This window comes from Canis lupus, chromosome 5 (assembly GCF_003254725.2).
Source record: "Canis lupus dingo isolate Sandy chromosome 5, ASM325472v2, whole genome shotgun sequence".
Lineage (NCBI taxonomy): Eukaryota > Metazoa > Chordata > Mammalia > Carnivora > Canidae > Canis > Canis lupus.
In genome coordinates, this window is record NC_064247.1 from 20,008,894 (window position 1) to 20,028,317 (window position 19,424).

At 43.8% G+C, this 19,424-nt stretch overlaps 1 protein-coding gene across 17 annotated transcripts in view; it reads right to left on the reverse strand.

Annotated features, from left to right (window-relative positions):
• The window catches only part of NCAM1 (neural cell adhesion molecule 1), a 297,000-nt gene that overhangs the window by 98,040 nt on the left and 179,536 nt on the right, over positions 1 to 19,424 (reverse strand). The window contains exon 1 of one of the 17 annotated variants that reach the window (XM_049109961.1): positions 3,658 to 3,679. The exons of the other annotated variants lie outside the window; for them this stretch is intronic. Coding sequence (XP_048965918.1) covers positions 3,658 to 3,664 — 7 coding nt within the window. The 5' untranslated portion in view covers positions 3,665 to 3,679. Of the gene's footprint in view, positions 1 to 3,657; positions 3,680 to 19,424 lie in introns of those variants that run through there. 17 annotated transcript variants of the gene reach the window in all.

The following is a 19,424-nucleotide window of genomic DNA, read 5'->3' on the forward strand; positions in this document are numbered from 1 at the left end:
GATGTCTCAGAGGTTTGAAATTCATTCTCTAAAAAGCCGTTTCTAAGATTAACTGCGAGTCTGAAAGTGGTGATTCTCAGTGCTTCCCGGTCTCCATTGTTTGTAAGACACATAGGGAACCTGTGGCTCAATCAAAACAGAGTGAGTCTACTAGGTGCCCAGAGACCACACGTGAGATTCTGATCTCGGCTCTAAAAGGACCCTTAGAAATCAATTTTCTGAACTAGCACTTCTGAGGGCTGCTGGCCCCACCCAACCCCATCAAAGTGGACAAAGGGGGTTCTGCTTCATTTTCTTCTTCTTTCTGTTTTACACAAAGTAAAAGCATCAGTTGCTATTTATTCTAATTTTAATATCTAATTCTTTTTATATTCTTCAGGCTACTGACTCAGGTTTCTCTCCTCTTTTGTACAGTTTTATTTGTTTTTCTCTCCTTGATGGTAAAATTTAAAACTCACCTCTCTGTTTATACTTAGAGGAAATACATAATGAGGTTATTGGCAGGTAAGATCAAAATGAATCAATGTTGGGAATTATAAGAGCCAACAGTAAAGAAAGTACTACCTTTTGCATTTATCTCCTGGCCACAGGTAAGTGAAAGGGTACTTTCGTTATGAGGAAATAAGTGTCCCATGTCAGGCCCCAATAATCCCATGTTGGGACAGTTGTAGTCACTGTCCAGCCGGCCTTCTGCCTCTGGTGTCTTCTTGCTTCACTCTGCGCTACACACGTGTGGCATTGGTCTCTAAGAGAAACCATGCTGGTCTTCTATCCAACAACTATCTGCTATCCTCCATGGCCTTCAGGAAATAAATAAGTAAACAAACAAATAAATAAAAATAAAGCAATAGAAGCCCTGCAAATTCCCAAGAGTTTTCCCAATCTGGTTATACTTCCTCTTTCTGACTTGGTTTTCCTACATTAATCCTCCATCTCCAAACTCACAAGACCTCTAAGTGTCTTATTTTTTTCCTCATTGATGAGTCTATGTTTATGCAATTATTTCCATATACCGCTCTGTCAATCTGACCCTCTTCTTTCTGAGCAATGCTATCTTGTAGAAGGACAGACCCTAGGGGTGTTAAGGGGGGCTGACCATGGTAGGGTATTTTACAGTGGCCGTTTTTCAGCTTCTGTCTTCCCTTCAGACTGACACGCTTGGCCTTGGTTGTCAGTTAGTAAGCCGTGGGTCCCCTTCTCCACCATCACTTCAAGTGTAGGTGCTAAGTACCAACTGCAAATGCAACACATCAGAGGCATCTGGCCTAATGCAATGGTATCCCCATGTCAGGATAAGTCATGCTGCATTCAACCTCAAGACATACCCATTCATTCTGCGTACCTGGATCCTGAGGTTTACTGTAGCCACTCTCAGGTTCACGATGGTGTCAGGGTGCAGTGGGGAGCTCTATTACCCTATCTAGCAGCCACATGCCAACATACCAGTGAGAGGGTTCTATGGATGTCTCTTCCCGTAGCCCCCTGCACTTCCCTTTGGAAACACGTCTCAAATTTTTTTGCCTTACGACCTGACCTCTCTGCCTGACCATATACTCTAGGATGCCAAGGTCAGCAAATGTTTGCACAGCTTTATATTCTCAGCAACTGGCCCAGTGCCTGGCATATTAATAAAACTTATGACTTCAGGGCAACTGAACCCTGACATCCTCTTCCTTAAATCTTAGCTAGATCTGAGCAAAATCTTCCTTGACTCTACTCTAGATTCTCACTTCTCATCTAGCCTGTGGCCCTCAACAGGCAGAGTAATCAAAATCTGGCCTTTCTTTGGGGCAGTTGGGTAGCTCAGTCAGTTAAGCATCTGCCTTTGGCTCAAATCATGATCCCAGGGTCATGGAATTGAACCCCATGCTAGGCTCCCTGCTCAACGGGGAACCTGCTACTTCCTCTCCCTCTGCTGCTCCCCCTTGGGCGCTCTCACGCTTTCTCTCTCTCAAATAAATAAATAAATAAATAAATAAATAAATAAATAAACAAACAAACAAAATCTTAAAAAAATATATGGCCTACCTACCTGGAAAGCAAGGGGCATGCTGCCGACTGGCCTCTCCAGGCAAGGACTGGGCACATCCTTCCTTTCAGAATACCACCTCTTCTATGAGAAGCACTTTGTCTCTGACAAGTTACCTCCCATCACGCTCTTGACAACTGCCAAGAGCAGAACCCCGGACCCGGCTCAGAAACCTCTGGCTCTCAGGACCAGTTCAATAGAGAAACCCACAGAGGTCAAAACCGCAGCATCCTATTTTCCTGAGGGTCACATAAAGGTTCTAGCGGAAACAAAAGCAGTAAGTCTGCATGGTTGCCCAGGCTGCTGAGCCAGTACCGCTACAAAAACACCAGCAAGAGTGATTTTTTTTTCAGTGTTCCAGACTTTTTGTGGTATTTGCTTTACAGAAAGATACAGATTTGCCACAAACTAAGAAAATTACATCCCTGACTCTAATCCCCAAGAATCCCTTTTGCTTTTCTACTGGGAGGGCAAGAAGTCTTCTCTCCAGCAAGAGAATGTGGGCAGGGGTGTGAGGTCATGGACGGGGCTTGCACGCAAGCTCTCCCCAAGCTGGGGCGCTTTGCCCTGGCTGCAGATCAAACCACACGGGGAGCGGAAAGGTAGGGCCACCTGGGCCTGCCTCTGGCCCGCGGAATCTGAGTGTAATGGTTCATGTTCCAGGGGGTTCTCACATGCAGCCCAGGGTAAGAGCGTCTCTCCCAGGGAGCCAAGGCAAGGAGCCGAACACCCACTTCAGATCTACACGTGGACTGTGCGCTCCCGTGGCCACTAGGGTGGCGTGTTGAATCATTAATGAGATGGTTTCACCATTGCCTTGGCCTTACACGCTGCCAACAGAGGAGATGTCCTGTGACTGTGACAACAAAGGGAGAACAAACAGGGGAGAATCCAATAACATTCCTGGTGGAGACAAACATTTGGACAGCTCCGGATTCATTTTCTTCTTCCCACATCACATTACGGCGACCTCTACACGGCCATTCATCTTTATTTCGAAAAGCCATTAAAAACAATTTTTTCCCCCCAGTGTTATTTGTCCAAGGAGGAGTATTGTCATGGGCTCACTTTCTCTATAATTTAGAAGAGAAAAGATGGATTCTCCCATTTTCGGCCTTGGGGGTAGCTACTGGGCCAGGGCAGGGCACCGGGGAAGCGAAATCCACGGACCCTGGAGAGCACCTTAGTCTCGCTGCCTCCCCATGAGCAGCCAGTGAGGGCCACTTGTCATGCACGCACCTCCGCTCCTGTGTGCAGCACAGGGCCATCCAGCCTGTGCTGGGATTTTGTTTTTTAACAAACACATGACAAAACAAGGGATATGCTTCAAATGACTGGAAACCAAGTAGATAAAGCGGTTGCTGTAATATCGTGTTTTGGTATTTTTAGCTCTGTTTGCAAAGGCTAAATTACAGTAGGAATCTGGACCCATTTCCTTTAGCAATTGCCTCGTAACACACCACAACCATCTCAGGCTGCTCCTCCTCCCTGAGGAGCTACAACTCACAATCACAGATCGCACTGAAAATAAAACCCCACAACTGCATGTTTGTTTGTTTGACTTAGATGATCCTGACTTCCTAGCATAACACTCTTGATTTCTGAAAATATCTCGAACAGCAGTTTACCTGGCATACATGCAGATTACACGTTGTTTGCAGGAAGCGATCCAAGCCAAGGTTTCAGGGAAAAGATCAGTTCAGGGGAAGGATAATGTGACCAGCTGGTCCCTGGCGCAGAAGACTGAAGAAGCCGGGCTCCTATATGGAGCCCAACCCCATGGCTTGCCTCTCCACCCTCTTCCCCCGTTGGTTCAGCCACAAGCTGACTAACATCAAGAGACTCCAGTTTCTGTTGAAGGATGGGGCAAGAGAGGAGGGGGAAAGTCAAACAAATGGTTTCTTTTGCTACATTCTCATGCTTAACTGGGAAGCATGGTGACCTTCTTTATGAGTCTACCATACATACCACACTCAGTAGGTAGATACATTTTATGCATGTTTATCTATTGATAAATGCACTAAATGTTTTTTTTAAAGGGCTTTAAATTCATTACAACATTACTCAGTCTCAGAAATGAGCTGTCCAAAGAGGATAACAGAATTAAGATAAGGAAGCCTAGATATTTTTGATAACTCAACTGCATGCTTGGCAGTGGGAACACACTCCAGCATGGGCTTTAGCAGTAACAGCAAGAAAAACAAGGGATTCTGACTCTATGGAAAGATGCCCCCAACTTTAAAAAGCCATATAGGGATAGGGGAAGGAATAAACATTCCGAAGCAAGAAATAAGACATTTTGAATTAAGAGTTTAAAAACTGACAAAGAGAGCCCCTAGAATGTATATAGTCTTTACTTTAGAAGATCAAAATGACGGTCTATTTGGGGGCTCCTTTAACTCCTTGCCCTCTTTTCTCATAGATTTTTATTTTCTAACACAGACGGTGTGTAAAGACCAAGATCAAATGTAATTTGCCAATCTTGCCCTTTAGCTGCTTGTCTGTGAGATGAAAGTCAAGGCAGAAGACACCTGCCGGACTGTCTGTGTGTTCCCACCATGGAACTTGTGCAGGTACATACATAAGACACGAGAGTCAGGTAACCCAATGGCTAAGAACGTATAGCTTAATCCAAACTTTCAGAAAAGCCCTTAAGAGGAACAGTCCTGGAAGCAGACAATGCCCAGACAGAATTTATGGTTGATTTAACCTTGTAAAAATTCCCTGGGTCAGCAAAGTCTAGTGTGCCTCATGGTACAATCCGTAGGGCATTCCTTCCAGAAACCGCCCTATATAAGCAGAACCCTCCGTGACCCTCTTTGTTTGGAGCTGGGACAGCCATCTGCAACTGCAAAAGCAATCATTTTAAGTGCTCATGATGAGCACCTAGGGCAACCACTGGCACAATAACACAAGCCGTTTCCAACAAAAAAAAAATTCTGAATGCCAAGTGGGTTGAGGCTTTGCATCGGCTGCTGTTGTCAGAAAATAAAACCAGCTCAGGGGCAGAAATGTCTGTGGAGTTTCTCTGCATTGAAGATCACTAACACCAGTCGTGTCTGATCCTTTCATAATTCCTGCAACCCTCTATGGTTCCAAGTTCACGCTCACTGTGCAAGATTTGGGATACTGTACCAGTGCCAGGAAGATTGAACCATATAAAAGGGGCCCTCAGACTTCATGTCTTACAACCGGAACAGTCCCATGGAAACTGAGGCAGTTGGTAATCCAGGGTGCAAGAGAACTAAAGAGGAGTTGAGATCTTATTCTCTGAAACACAATTTAGCTCCATCCATGACCACATTCACACTTTCAACTCCAATGTGGTAAGAAATTGTCCAAGGCTGAGTTACTAAGCTGGGTGTTCTAAGACTGCCTGAAGGAACTCAGCAGAGTCTACCCCCATGCGTGACCCCAGGGGCTGATAGAAATAACATCAGCTGCAAACCAGAGCCTTCTCACTGACCACAGTGTCTCCTGGCATTGGGTACTCATGGCTCTGTCTCAAGGTCTTAGCCACTATAGGTGGGGTGTGTGTCTTGCATGGTGGGAAGGAAGAAGTAACATGCAGTAATGAATTACAAATGATGACTGTTACCGGGAATTTGAAATATCTTAAAAATCAGATTACTAAAAGCGTCAACCAGATTTTTTCTTTTGAAGTACATTCAGTAAAAATAACTCTACATAACAGATATGTTTACATATACAGAGAAAGTCTGAAAGAACAGTTAAGTTATTAACTGTAAAGGTCACACCGCACACTGTTCTGTTTTCTTCACAGCATCAAGTACATTTCACCCAGATGTAAGGTAGATGCTCAGGGGTATGGTACTGGATGGGTGAGTGAAAATAGACACTATGCTTCTGTAATTGTATATTTTCCAAGCATTAAGCATTATGTTATTTCTAACTGATGCCTTACACACCTAAGAAGTTAACTTTTAGATAAACGTTTAAGAAATATATCAAATTTAAATATATGAAACATAGATTATAACTTTTATCTGTAAACTGCCAACATTCCTGACCACCAATTTGAGAAAATATACTAAAGCAAGTTTTTAAGTTACCCTGTTACATTTTACAAATAAGCTGCATCAATCCATTGATTATATGAGAGCCTTAATCTTATGGGGCTCCCACTGGCTTCTATACATTATCTGGAAAAATTAAATAAATATCACTCTATTCAATAAAGACCCATGCTTTACCTAAAAAAAAAAAAACCCAACTTACATTAAAAGAGTTGGTGAGTTTTAGTTTTCAACTGGTGGCTTTGGTCTCCAGAGGTAACTATTGTTAAAAATGGTGTGTTGCTAGTTATTATTGAAGAAACATACTCCAAATACAAACTTGCTCTTTGAGATAAATAAAACCATTTAGACGTTTACTATTTTGGGTGATGGTACTCGTCCTGTTAATTCAATTCAGCAGAAATATGCCCTGAATGACCATAATTAACTCAATGAACAGGAGAGGCTCTCATCACTTTCATTCATCTCATGTCCACTCAACAGTCATGATTCTGTTCACCTAACACATCTAGGCACAAAAGGCTAAGTACTGAGAAGTAATCAAAAGCCTGACCTATGGCCCCTGGAGGATTCTAATTTGGCCAGTAGAACCATAACTTAAAGAGATTTTTTTTAAAGATTTTATTTATTTATCTGAGAGAGAGACAGACACAGAGAGCCGAGAGAGCACAAGATGGGCAGGGGGAGGAGCAAACTCTCTGCTGAGCTGGAGCCAGAGACGGGGCTCCATCCCAGGACCCCAGGATCATGACCCGAGCCAAAGGCAGACGCTTAACCGACTGAGCCACCCAGGCACCCCTAAAGAGATCATTTTAAGAAGCAATCAAGGTAATATAGAATACACACGGATTGCCTTACCATAGTAGGGATATAGCTAGGGACAAGGGAAAGAGGTATGAAACAGCACTACACATCTTAATATTCTGTGTACAAAATGGCAAATAGGTATAGGGTACCTCTGCTGGATACCGAGGTGATGGTTGCTTGAGGAAAAAACATTTGCACAAATCCGCTGTGAGCTCAACTACCCTATTTTTCATGGATCATCATTTTTACTTGAAATTAGTATTGACAGACAAACTAAGGCTACTTGGACTTGGGTATTTGGAAGGCTTTTCTTGAAAATAAATGAAGTAAGGGACACCTGGGTGGCTCAGCCGGTTGAGTGTCCTACTCATGATTTCAGCTCAGGTCATGATCTCAGGGTTCTGAGACTGAGCTCTGCGCTCAGCAGGGAGTCTGTTTCAGATTCTCTCTCCCACTTCCTTGCCCCTCCCCAAATCCATATGCACTCTCTAAAATAAATAAATAAATCTTTTATAAAGATAAATGAAGTGAGCCTGTTATTTTATGAATATATTTGGCAGTATTTGTGGCCAATGATAAAATTCAAGCTTTCAAGTGAAAATTAGCATTTTAGAAACCTGTATCCACTAAGGTAAGTTAGCAGCTTTCCAATACTAAAGACTCCTCTGATGAAATCCTGGTGATATCATCATAAGTAATTTTAAAGTATTATATAATAAAATGTGTCAATATTTGGAAGGTCTGCATAACTCAGTGAGCCAGCATCTTTTAAATGCCCAAAAGATATTACAAAATCATGCATGAGTAAATGATATACTCAAAGTGCCAGACAAACCAATGGATTTTAATGAAATAGGGTGAAAAAACTAATTTGATATGATTTCATATTCCACATTGCAATGAGCTTTAAGAAACTGCCACTTGTCAAGTTTTGATATAATGTTAAAGAATATCCACAAATATCCCAGAAATCTATCAAAAATATTCCTCTATATATCTGTGTGAAGCTAGATTTTCTTCATATACTTCAAACGAGAACAGTATATACAACAGATTAACACAGCTATGAGAATCCAGCTGTCTTTCATTAAGGCAGATCTTAAAGAGATTTGCAAAAATGTCAAACAATGCTGGTCTTCTCATTTTTTATGTGTGTGTGGAAAAATTAGTGATCTTCATGTAACAGATTCCTTATGATAATGCATAAAGACTTCTGTCTGCTACTTTTAAGTGAGTTAATAAATAAATATTTAATTTTTAAATCTAGGCTTTATTACCATAAGTATTGATTCATGCAGCCAAGATAAATAAAAGAGCTTCAGGGAGTGTAGTAATTTTCAGAAGTGTCAAGGAGCTGGAGCCCTAAGAGATTAAGAGCTGATGAGCCAGACAGCAGTTTTTATTTTATTTAGATTTTTAAGTTTTTTAAAAATTCCAGTTAGTTAACAGATAGTATCATATTAGTTTTGAGTGTATAAAGACGGTGTTTGGGGATTTTTTTGTTCTTTTGTTTTTGTTGTTGTTAAGATTTTATCTATTTATCAGAAAGAGAGAGAGAGAGAGAGCATGAAGGAGGGAAGAGGCAAAGGGAGAGGGAGAAGCAGTCTCCCCGCTGGGCAGGAAGCCCGATGTGGGGCTTGATCCCAAGACCCAGGATCATGACCTGAGCTGAAGGCAGACGCTTAACCGAATGAGCCACCCAGGTTTAGAAGCAGACTTCCAAACAAAGCAACGGCTCTACATGTCTGACTAGCAGGAGTATTGCAAACCAACAAAGAGGGGGTCAGCAAGAGGATGGAAGCAGGCACTGGCAACTGCTCCAAACAGAATCAACGTGAACACAACATTATCATTTATTTGGTTTGTTTGCCGTGAATCTAAAACTGGGAACATTTTCAGATTGGTTGTGGACATCTGCTCGGCAATCAAGTGTCAGCTGAGTTTTGATGCTAAGGTGACCTGGCCCTATTGCTCGCCAGGACCCGACAGCTTAAATTCAAGGGCTGTATGCTTCAGGTTTCTAAGCAGGATATACAAGTGGGTCATATTCTTTTTGTTTTCCTGATCAGGGGATTCTCTTTTGTCTTTTCATCTTCATCGCTTCTCTATGGGGTAACCTTGCCATGTGTCTTCTAATCTGGACTGATGACAGGTGAAAAGGGGTTCCATATGCAGGGACACCAGGCACAAGTCATGACAGTCTTGGACAAACAAGGGCCTGTGGTGGTTCTGCTTCTGCCCAGGCCCTCCCCTCCACATCCGACCGATGCCTCTTCCCACTCCCCGGGCGTCTGCTCCACACCTTCCATCTGTCTCTGGAGAAGCTGTTTCTGTCTTACTGAAGACCCTGGGCCACTATGTTCCTCTACCCTAACATCTCCCCCTTCGCCATGTATTCCTTGTTCTCTTCCATCTGCTCTTGTTCTCAGGGGACAATGACGCAGGCTGTACTGTCTTTGACCTCTGCCCAATCCAACAGGCAGTTCTTTGCTTGTGAACTCTCTTTCTCTCCTATTTTCTCCTTCCACTGAGCCATGAACAGTCTAGTCTTTCCTTCCTCCAGAGTCTTCCCTAGACCTCAAGACACTGCCTTCTCTCCCTTTCTCTGTCTTGCCTTCTCCCGCTCACTTCAGGGAGACCGTCTGTTTCCAGGGCCTCTTCCCCTCACCCATAGACATGGGGGGTTCCCGAGGGTTAGTTCTCATCGCGGCCCTCCTCCCTCCCTGCTTGTTCCCAGTTGGGATGATCTTCCTCTCCTTAGTGAGTCATCCACACAGCTCACTGTCATGAACTCTCAAATATGTTTTTCTAGCATGTTTCTCTCTTTCTTTAAAGCACCATTTTAAATTTCTACCTATGTTTTATACATCTCGTCTGAATGGGCAGCTGGCAACCCAAACCCAGTACGCTCCACGCAGAGGCATTACCTCCCTCTCCTTCACCCCTACGTCCTCTCTTCCTGTTCATGTCTACCCCTCAGGAAGCCTCAGCATTTCAATCATCCTTTATCCTGTTTCCATCTCCTTTGTACATGTTACTCCCAGTTGCTGGCTGCTGTTGACTTTCGTCCTAAGCTCTGAAATAACCCTCCACATCTATCCCTATTCCCACCACCGCGTCCCTATTTCAGGCCCATGTGTCACGATTACCCTGCCAGGGAGTGACTCTGATGGTGGAGGTGGAGACAGTCCAGAGGAATCTTAAGGGAACATGTCCACTGGCAGGCTGGGTGCAGAGAGGGGGAGCCAGTAGAGGGATTGTGGGGAAGGAGAATGAGGAGGAGGCATGCCAGACGCCTACCACAGATGGAGCATGAGGAAGGTGGTGGTCAGCAGTGAAGAATGCTAAGAGCGGTCAAAAATTTGGAGACTGGAGAAAGGGGCATTTAACTTGGCAATGAGAGACCACAGTGCCCTTGGAGGAAGAGGTTTCAATTCATTAGTGTTGGGGAGGACCAGCCTCCATGATCTGACCATCATCTCCGTTCTCCTTCAGCAACTCCTTATCTACGTCACAAGCTAAGTCTGTTTTTCTTCTGAAGATTGTGATTCCAATACATGGCTGCCTAATGACCCCTTTCTATCCTTCTTCCAGTTCCTCTGCACTGCCAATACCCACTACGCTCACCCTTGGATCTTACGGAGCCATCTGGTGTAACCCTTCATCTGGTTCTACCAAGCTCTGACTTCCCTGTTTGGCCCAACCCTGTGGTCCAGCACCTCACTTACTGTCCTCCTAGCACCCTTCCCTCTCTCACTGCTTGTTACACCACAGCCACACAGCCAACCGCAAAGGCTGACACGAGCCAGGACAGAGGTAAATGGGGCTTGCTGGAGGACATGCCCCAGCTCTGTCTAGAACACATGCCCTCCAACCTTCACGGGATCCTCAGCATCATTCAGCGATCCCTCTCTGGATCAACTTTCTTCTTTCTTTCATTCCTATAGAGGCCACATTAACCATTTTTCCTCATGAACTCTGACCCATCTCTCAGCAGATGCCTTACCTCCTTCTCTACAAAGAGAAGTGAGGCCAACAGGGTTGAACTTCAACTTCTCTCCTCAATCCCCACCATTAAAACTTTTACTTGTGTGCACAGCAGGGACAGACATAGACACGTGTGCATCTACAAGTATATGATAAACATTCATGTGTATGTACACATGCTCACAGACATACTCAACACGATGGCTGAAGTACCCAGCATGTGCTGCCACCATGCCAAGCATTTGGTAATCCATTACCTCATTTAATCCTCTTTCCATGCTTCTCTTGCAGGTTTCTTCCCCTCTCCCTATCTCCTGATAGACCCCTCTCCCTATTTCCTATAACTTCATCCTCTCTACCAGGTCCTTCCACTTGGCTTGTCAAGATGGTCACGTAATCGATGTTGAAAACCCCAAACTTTTCTTCAACAACTAATTTTCTCTGTACGCCATCCTCTAAATTATGAGTTCTCTGAACAAACTTTTGAAATGGTAATCTTTGTTCATTATTGCAAATTTCTCACCTCTCACTTGTTTCTCAACTCACTGGAAACTGGAGACTATTGGCATCATTCCATGAGAAGTGTAACACACACTATTACTCCTGGTGCTGTGGAGGACCTGTTCTGTGTTACATCTTTGGGCCAGCTTCTTAAATTCATGATCTCATGCCATTCTTCTCCACATTTACCCTAAAAATTATTCAGGCAACTGTTTGTGTAACATCTGCACCCCCTATGAAAGAAAGGGCTGCAGGTTAGCTCAGCACACGCACCATGTCTGTTTTCTTCACATTTGTATTCTAAGGTCCAAACACATGGTAGGAACTCAATAAATATTTGTTGAATTAATAGTTTATAAGTTGTTCCCATTTAATGTGTGAGAAAGTAAGCTCAATGTGGTTAATTAAACAACTTTCCCAATGTCGCATGGCTAGCACATAGCCAGCACTCAACCCACTGTCACCTGTGTTTTTTCCACTCTATTCTGTGATCATCACCCTCCGTTACCCTCCCTGCCACCTGCACACTCAAGACACACCCCTAAATGTACATGCTGAGCTCAGGCTCTTCTTCTTAGCCCCAGACTCACACATACCCCTGAGCACTTTAAATTTCCACCTCAAAGTCCATCTCTAACCAAACCCATTAGCTTTCACAGACCTACTTTTTCACTCATATGCTTAATGATGTCATCATCTACTCAGATGTCCCATCCAGAATCCCAAGAGACCTCTTCTTGGTCACACCCCTAACACACACCCTCCCACCCCAGCAAATGCATCCTGTCACTTCTCCTTAAACATCTCTTCCATCTAACCTTTCCTCCAAATCACTATACTGCTGGAGTTTGAGCTCTTGCAGAGCTCACCAGGAGGACCAGCAACTGAATCTCTCTGGTTTCCCTGCTTCTGGCTCGACTCTCTATAAATCATTCTTCTCACTTCTATCAGAGTCATCTTCATAAAGCAGGAATCTGATGGTGCCCCTTCCTTTCTTAACACTTTGCAATGGTTTGCTATCCCAACTAATGCCACTGCCAAGCAAAAGCTCCTAATATGGGCTATAGGACCTTGATGGGTTCGTTGTGTCTCTGTCTCCAATCACTGCACATGCACGAGCCCTGTCCTGGGCACGCTGAGTTGCTTACAGCTCCCTCCCTCCCACCGTGCTGCTTCAGATCACTGCTGCCTCTGCACACACGCTTTTCTTCCTTGCAGTCTTCCTCACGAGCTCCTAGACTGCAAAATGTACTCTCCACAACAAATTCCTCCCAGATCCTTAAAATCCTCTTTCAAGCTCCTACTGAGCATGATGGTTTCCATCTAGACTATGTCACACTACATGTCAATTATTTGTTTATTTGCCTGTCTCCTTGCTATATTGTAAATTCCTCAAGGGAGTGACAAACACTTTTTTAATCTTTTCTGTTCAGTACCTAGTAGCAATGGTGTCCAATACAGTTTGTTTGGCTGCATGAATAAATAGAAGCTGCAAATGTTCCATGTCACTATAACTAAGAGCCAGTGTCACAAACAACACAGGCTAAAGCAAATCCACTTGGCTGCAGATGGGTCTGGTACATGAAGAGCAAAATCATGTACAGGTAAGTGCTTGCCTGCCAAGGCAAAGTGCTCTGGTGGAGAGCACGCTGCAAATATGCATTTCTGGCTGTTACATGAATATTTTTAGAACATGTTACGCTGACTTGTTTCATATGTTAGCTTGGAGAAGACATGTGTGGCAGTTACAGTTCCCCTTTGTTAAAAAAAGAAATGGAAACCATAATGCCAACAGCAAAGATGCACAAGTGCAGTACGGTGGCAGCGCAGCCAGTCCACACCAAGATTTCTGCAGCCTTTACACTTGGATTTTATTTGCCAAGCAGGACCCGCCCGCCACCCCACACGTGGGATACGTCAAGCAGGAACATCTGAGCTCTGACCCTGAACCTCAGATAGCAACTTTGCTGTCTTCAGTCACAAGTGAAGGATGCTTCCCTACCGCTCAGTTAGAAGATGCCAAAATTTCTGGCTGCTTCCAACAATGTCTTCTCTTTCTGTTCAACCCACTCCAAATCTGCATTTAGATGATCTACTTTTAGTGTGTACCTCCACTGGAAGGCAGCATGTTCCAGGAGTCTTTTGCCCAGAGTTAGGGGTGCCCAAATACCCAGTGCATGCATCTTCTCTGTCCCCCTCACTTCCCACTCCCTGAGCCTGCAGCCCTGCTAAGGATCCTTATGCTTTATGGTTGCCTTCCAACATCCAGTTTCCATCCTTCGCAAGTCAGCTGCTGAGCCCAATAAGGCTCCAGGCTGGCAGGCTCATGGGATCTAGTTGCACACTCACTGCTCCCTGGGGATAAGAATAGATCACCGTGACCAATGAGAGTGACAGAGCTGAGTAAACTAACGGCTGCCAGTGTGGGCTTGCATCTTCCAGCAAAACCTTGCGCCTGCATAAAGAGCTTGCCATGAACACTGATGGCAGAAGTGGAAGACAATGATATAGATTTCCTTTTTTCCCATTACTTCAACTTTATTCAAGAGCAGGCTGAGTGTGGGGGGGTCTCAGAAACTGTGCCCCAGTCAGGTAATTCTATAACTTTTTCTCCCCACTGCCACGCTGGCTTAAAAATGAAAAATTCACTGAATTTGTCAAGCAGTGGAACGTCTCCTAACCATATCCAATCGACGAGTCACTTTCAGCCTCCCCAGCAGAGAGTACATCCTCATTTACAAGGAATGTTTTCAGGATCATGAAGATGGTCAATTCGATTTGGCTATATTTTCTTTCTCTGGAGCTCCCACATGTACTGCCTGACTGGGCCGTGGCTTTTGCAAATTGTTAAGGGGTCCTCAGCTGTGGTCTATCTTTTATGAGAGTTTCTCACTTGGACTCTATATTTCTTTCAATTTGGTTTCAGTTGGCTTTTCAGGCTAAGTCCATTACCCTTTGTATATTTAAGGTTTGGGTCTTTGATTTAGGAGCCAGCTAGAGGCATGTCATAGCCTTTATTCTTGAGCCTTCATCTCAGAAAGTCCATGTGGCTGGTGATGTCTCAGTGAGGAGCGCCAGTACCCTACCTGGCTTTGCTTCTACACATAAGTACCAACAGTTTGTGAACAGAGCACTCTTTATCCCTTATGTGCTCTAATTGACTTACGTGTGTCAGTCCTGTTCCCTCAACTGAATGACAGATTTCTGAATGGCAGGGAAAGAGTCTTATGCTTCTTAATCTTCCCCAAGCTTAGAATGGTACTGGCCTACAAAGATGCTTCATAAACACCTGCTGAGTTGTCACCAATGTAGCAACTTGGGTTCTAAATGATACTCTCAACAAGAAATAGCAAGTGAGCAGGCCGGTATCCTAGCTCATGAACTCCCCAGTAACTCATTCAGCTTCCCTCCAGACAGGGCCACACATGCCACCGTTCATTTGCTGCAGCCAAATTGATTGATTTTAAATCAATTGAAACTACTACATATAACTCAATCCATTTTCTCCTCAAGAGTATATTTACATTGCTTGAGATCTTAATTCATATTTTCACAACTTGAGATATATTCATTCAAATTGCTCCTTTCTGAAACAGTGATTTACTTTCACATTTTTTCAATTAATTTTTACCATAGCAAAGTTGATTCAGCTTCACATTTTTTTTATTTTAAATGAAACAGACCTTGTATTGTCTTTCAGTACTAAACTAGCTGAACAAATGGTGTACACTGCTGCCTCAAGCTTTCCCACTCCCTACTTTCAATCATGTCCATCCTTTTAAATTCTGACTTGTATGCAAACGAACCCCAAATATAGACTTCTCAACCTCACCTTTCTTCTGAGACTTGGTTCCACATCTACTACCAGAATATCTCCTTTTCAAATAAAATGCAATAAAAGAAGTCTGCAACTCTGTCTGCCTTCCAAAATTCTATTTGCAAGGCTGTTTGAAATTTATAATTCATTTTCCATAGAAACTGCATTATAAATAGTAATTCAGTTAGTTCTCTGGCTGAGAAACAAAGCTTAGCTAATCCATCTGCAGTGGAAAGTAGCAGAAAGCAATATGGTAACGATATGAGTAATTAAATGAAGCACTATAAAGCGAATATACAAAAAATAAGTCTATCTCAGTTGCTAATATGTGAAGTACAGCACTTTTACTGAGAGTAGGGCAAGGCAGAGATCGTGGAGATCCAGAGGACTTCTAAGCTACATTACATTACTCGGTTCCAAACCCTTGCAGCAGGCTTCACATCTCCTCAATCCAGTTACGATGTCCATGGATCCATCCTCTTCCATTCCCTGGGGCCCTGTCCTCAATCTGACATTATCCTCCCTCACCTCAACTATTTTCATGGTCTTCTAAGTTGATTTCTCAAAGTCCAATCTCCTCCTTAAAATCGATCTTGCTTATGGCATTCAGAGTCATCCTTCCTGGACATGATCTTTCACTGTGTCACTGTTCTGTGCAGCAGCACACTGGCCGCCCCCACCAAAGCAGGAGGGCATATCTCTGGCTAAACTGTGGGGCTGCACACCCGTGGTCTTGGAAAAGAGCTCTCACCTTGGCAGGGCCCATGTGGCATCCAGTGGACATCCTGGCTCCCATCTAAAGTAATCCAGACACTCAAAAAGACTTCTGGGATTCTTGATCAGGAGACAGTACAGGCTCAGTCCCTGAGTGGCCCATCTGCTCTTGAAGACCGGAAAGTTATGCCTCAATTTGGCTATTACATGGTTCTCTTAGAAAGGAGCTAGAATGCTGAGGTTCTCAGCCAAAAGTGGAGATGAGATGGTCACCCTCTGGCTTCTTCTGTTTGATCTCATTTACCATGAATCTCTTTGAACAGAAGGAACGGACCCATCGGTACAACTACACAGGGAAGCAGCACAGGAGTCAAAGAGCCCTTGCACTGGGGCAAAGCACCTTTTCAGTGACTTTGCAGTGTCTTCATTTTGTACATAGGCAAATGGATGCCCTCCACCCACAGCTGCTGTGAGGACCAAGGGAGCATGCTCAAAAAAAGGACCTACAAAGGTGCCTGATGAAAACATACATGCGGGCAGGTATGCATTAATGAAGTCGGAGATCGGGAGATACACAAACGCATTTGGTCAGAGCCTCCATCTCCTGGCCAACCCCTGGCAAGTATTTTCATTCAGATGAATGCCCCCTTCATGATCCTTGGGCTGGAATTCAAGCAGAGTCTTGCTTGGTGCTCTATACTCTATCCTGTCTTGCTAAGAGGAACTATCTGGGCAGAAGAGAATTGCTGGTTTACAAATCAGATCCAAGAAATATTCAGGAATTAAGACAATGGCAAATCCAAAGGAGACACGGAATGTGGTCTGGTTAATCAAAACAAAGTGAAACAAAACAAGAAAACCTCCGAAACAAAAGCCAAACCAACCAACAAAAAAGAAGCAGGCCAGCGCTGGTCCAGGCTCTGGATCTGGCCAGCGGGAGCAGAGCGGCTGCCTGTTGTCATGGAGACGCGGGCACAGTGATCCAGGCCCCGCCGCCAAGATTGCAGTGGCGGTGGCAGAGGAGAGCCGCACCCAGGGCTCCGTGGTCCCTACCTTAGGCTCCTCCTCTCAGATTCCAGCAAGGAAAACGATAGGAGGGTTCAAAGATGTTTATTTCTTCCATTCTCTGTGTGGTACTCACAGAAATAAATACTTAGGTCTAAGGATTACGAGGCATTATATGTGTAGAAGATTTATCCATTTTCAAAGCATTTCCACAGACACAATTCTCCCAGTGGCACAGGTAGGTACGATGGTGTTATTCTCATTTTGTAGATGATGGAGCCTAGAGAGATGGCCACAGGACAGGACACTTCAACCCTCCCGATCCGTGGATTTTCCTTTGGCATAGCGTGGATAACGTGACTTACCCCGACTATGTGAAACTGTACATGACATAGGTTTAAACGTCACTATGTGAACTCCTGGCCAGTGTTGTTCCCATTCACCCCCCTTCTCTGCTCCTAAGAAGCAGCACCAAACAGTGTCAGGCACTGGGATGATAATAGATAAAGGACATGTCCTATCTAGCTGTTTAGAATTTGTAGAGGAGCTGTCCCCGTTTCTAGTTCCTTGGGCTGTTTGGAAACTATGGGAGCTATCTGGAAACAAAGACTGTAATTGCAATCTGCATTTCCGAATCTCCCATTAGCAGAGTCATCCCACCTACTGTGCGGAGAGGTGACCTCATTAGAGAGGAGGAACCAGCAGTAGAAAACTCAAAGCCTCCGGAACCCTCTGGCAGTTGGGCCTGTGCTCAGGAGAGGCGTCCAGCAGCTGCTGCTGACAATGGGCTTCTGTACCCCATTCCTGCAAAAGCTTTTCTCTGCAGGCCTTTGCTCCTCCCATGAGCTAGCTGGTTTTGTTTTGTTTTATCCTCAAGCAAGATGGCTGCTGATTGCAATGAGCTCAGAATAGCAGAAAGTAATTAAAAATTCATTTTAAAATCTATCGCACAGTTTAACATCTACATTAAGAACACTGCTGGGGTAAATAAGCTGGCATCATCTTTAGTAAGGCAAGAAAAAAGAAGCCAGACAGTCTGTTGCACATGGTTTCAGTAGATAAAATGAACTGTATTTCAGCTGGCCTTTGTACAAGCTTTGTAGGCCTTTTCCTGAAAATGCAAGCGGTCATGACAGCAACCAGCATTTTCCAAGAGGTATGGTAGGTAGAATCTGATGGCTCAACTAGGAAACGTGTTGACTGAGACATAGCTTCAGGAAAAGGGATCTCATGTTTTCTAGGAGCAGTTCTCTTTAGAGGCCAGTGACAAATGGTAGTAGAGAGCTGACATTTTAAATCTATTTACATACTTATTTTTTAGCAGGTAGAGGAGCAGAGGAAGAGAGAGAGAGAGAGAGAGAATCTCAAGCAGGCTCCACATCCAGCTGGAGCCCAATGCAGGGCTCGATCTCACAACCCTGAGATCAGGACCTGAGCTGAAATCAAGAGTCAGACGCTTAAGTGACAGAACCACCCAAGTGCCCCTGGAGAGTTGACATTGTAATAAGCACTTTTTTTTTAATGATACAAGCCTAACATTTATCACATTATATTACGAACCCTACTGCACAGATTATTTAGAGATTAAACCAGACCTTGAGTTGCCAAAGAAGGAAGAGTGGTGCCTCTGGACTCCCGGCTTTCCTCTGTCCCACCAAGCTTTCATGGCACCTCATCCAGTCCAACATCTGCCCGGACCCACCAAACATTGCCACCAACCCCATCACTGCCCTGTCCCCAAATCTCAATATCATTACCAACAAGAAGCAAATTCTAGTGAATAATGGACAGATACTCTCAGCAAGGAAGTCCCACGTTCAAAGAGGTTTTTCTGAGAGTTGTTTTTTAACTCCAGCAGCAGAAGTGATACGAAGAGCATACTAATGACAAGAAGTTAACTTTCATTCAGTGATCTGTATTTTCACCAGTGGTCTGTGTTTTCTGGGTCCCAATGTCACTTTCTATCAATTTCGAAGGGTGTCTAGGTGGCAATAGGAATCTGATGATGAATATAATAAAATGGGTTCATTTAGCAATCGAATTACATTATTATCATGACCACATTACCCATTTTATTCTCAAATTTATGTTCATTTTCAGAACCAACAACCCATTCTGCTCACTGCATTCAAAGGCAGCACACATATTTTATGTTTAAAGTAACTTGTCACACTCCAACCTAGGAAATAAATACCAAATCAATTTACTTTCTCCTTCTTCCCCCAACACTGAAAGCAAATGTCAAGTGTTATAAAGCTCCCCAATGATGTCAATAATTTTATTAAAAATTGATATTTAATACCTCTTCTCATATTCTTGATAGAGGCATTGAAGTAGGTAGGGCTATAAAACTAATAACCTATTTTTCACAGCAAATATTTTCATTCACCTGGGGCAGAGTAAACCAAGGCCTTTATGGCATCGTTAAACCAGATTATGAGAATTTTGATTAAAACCAAAGACACTGACATTTTCCAACCAAAAAAGGATTGTCACCAGAGTCAATGTTTTTGCCCATGCTTGTGTC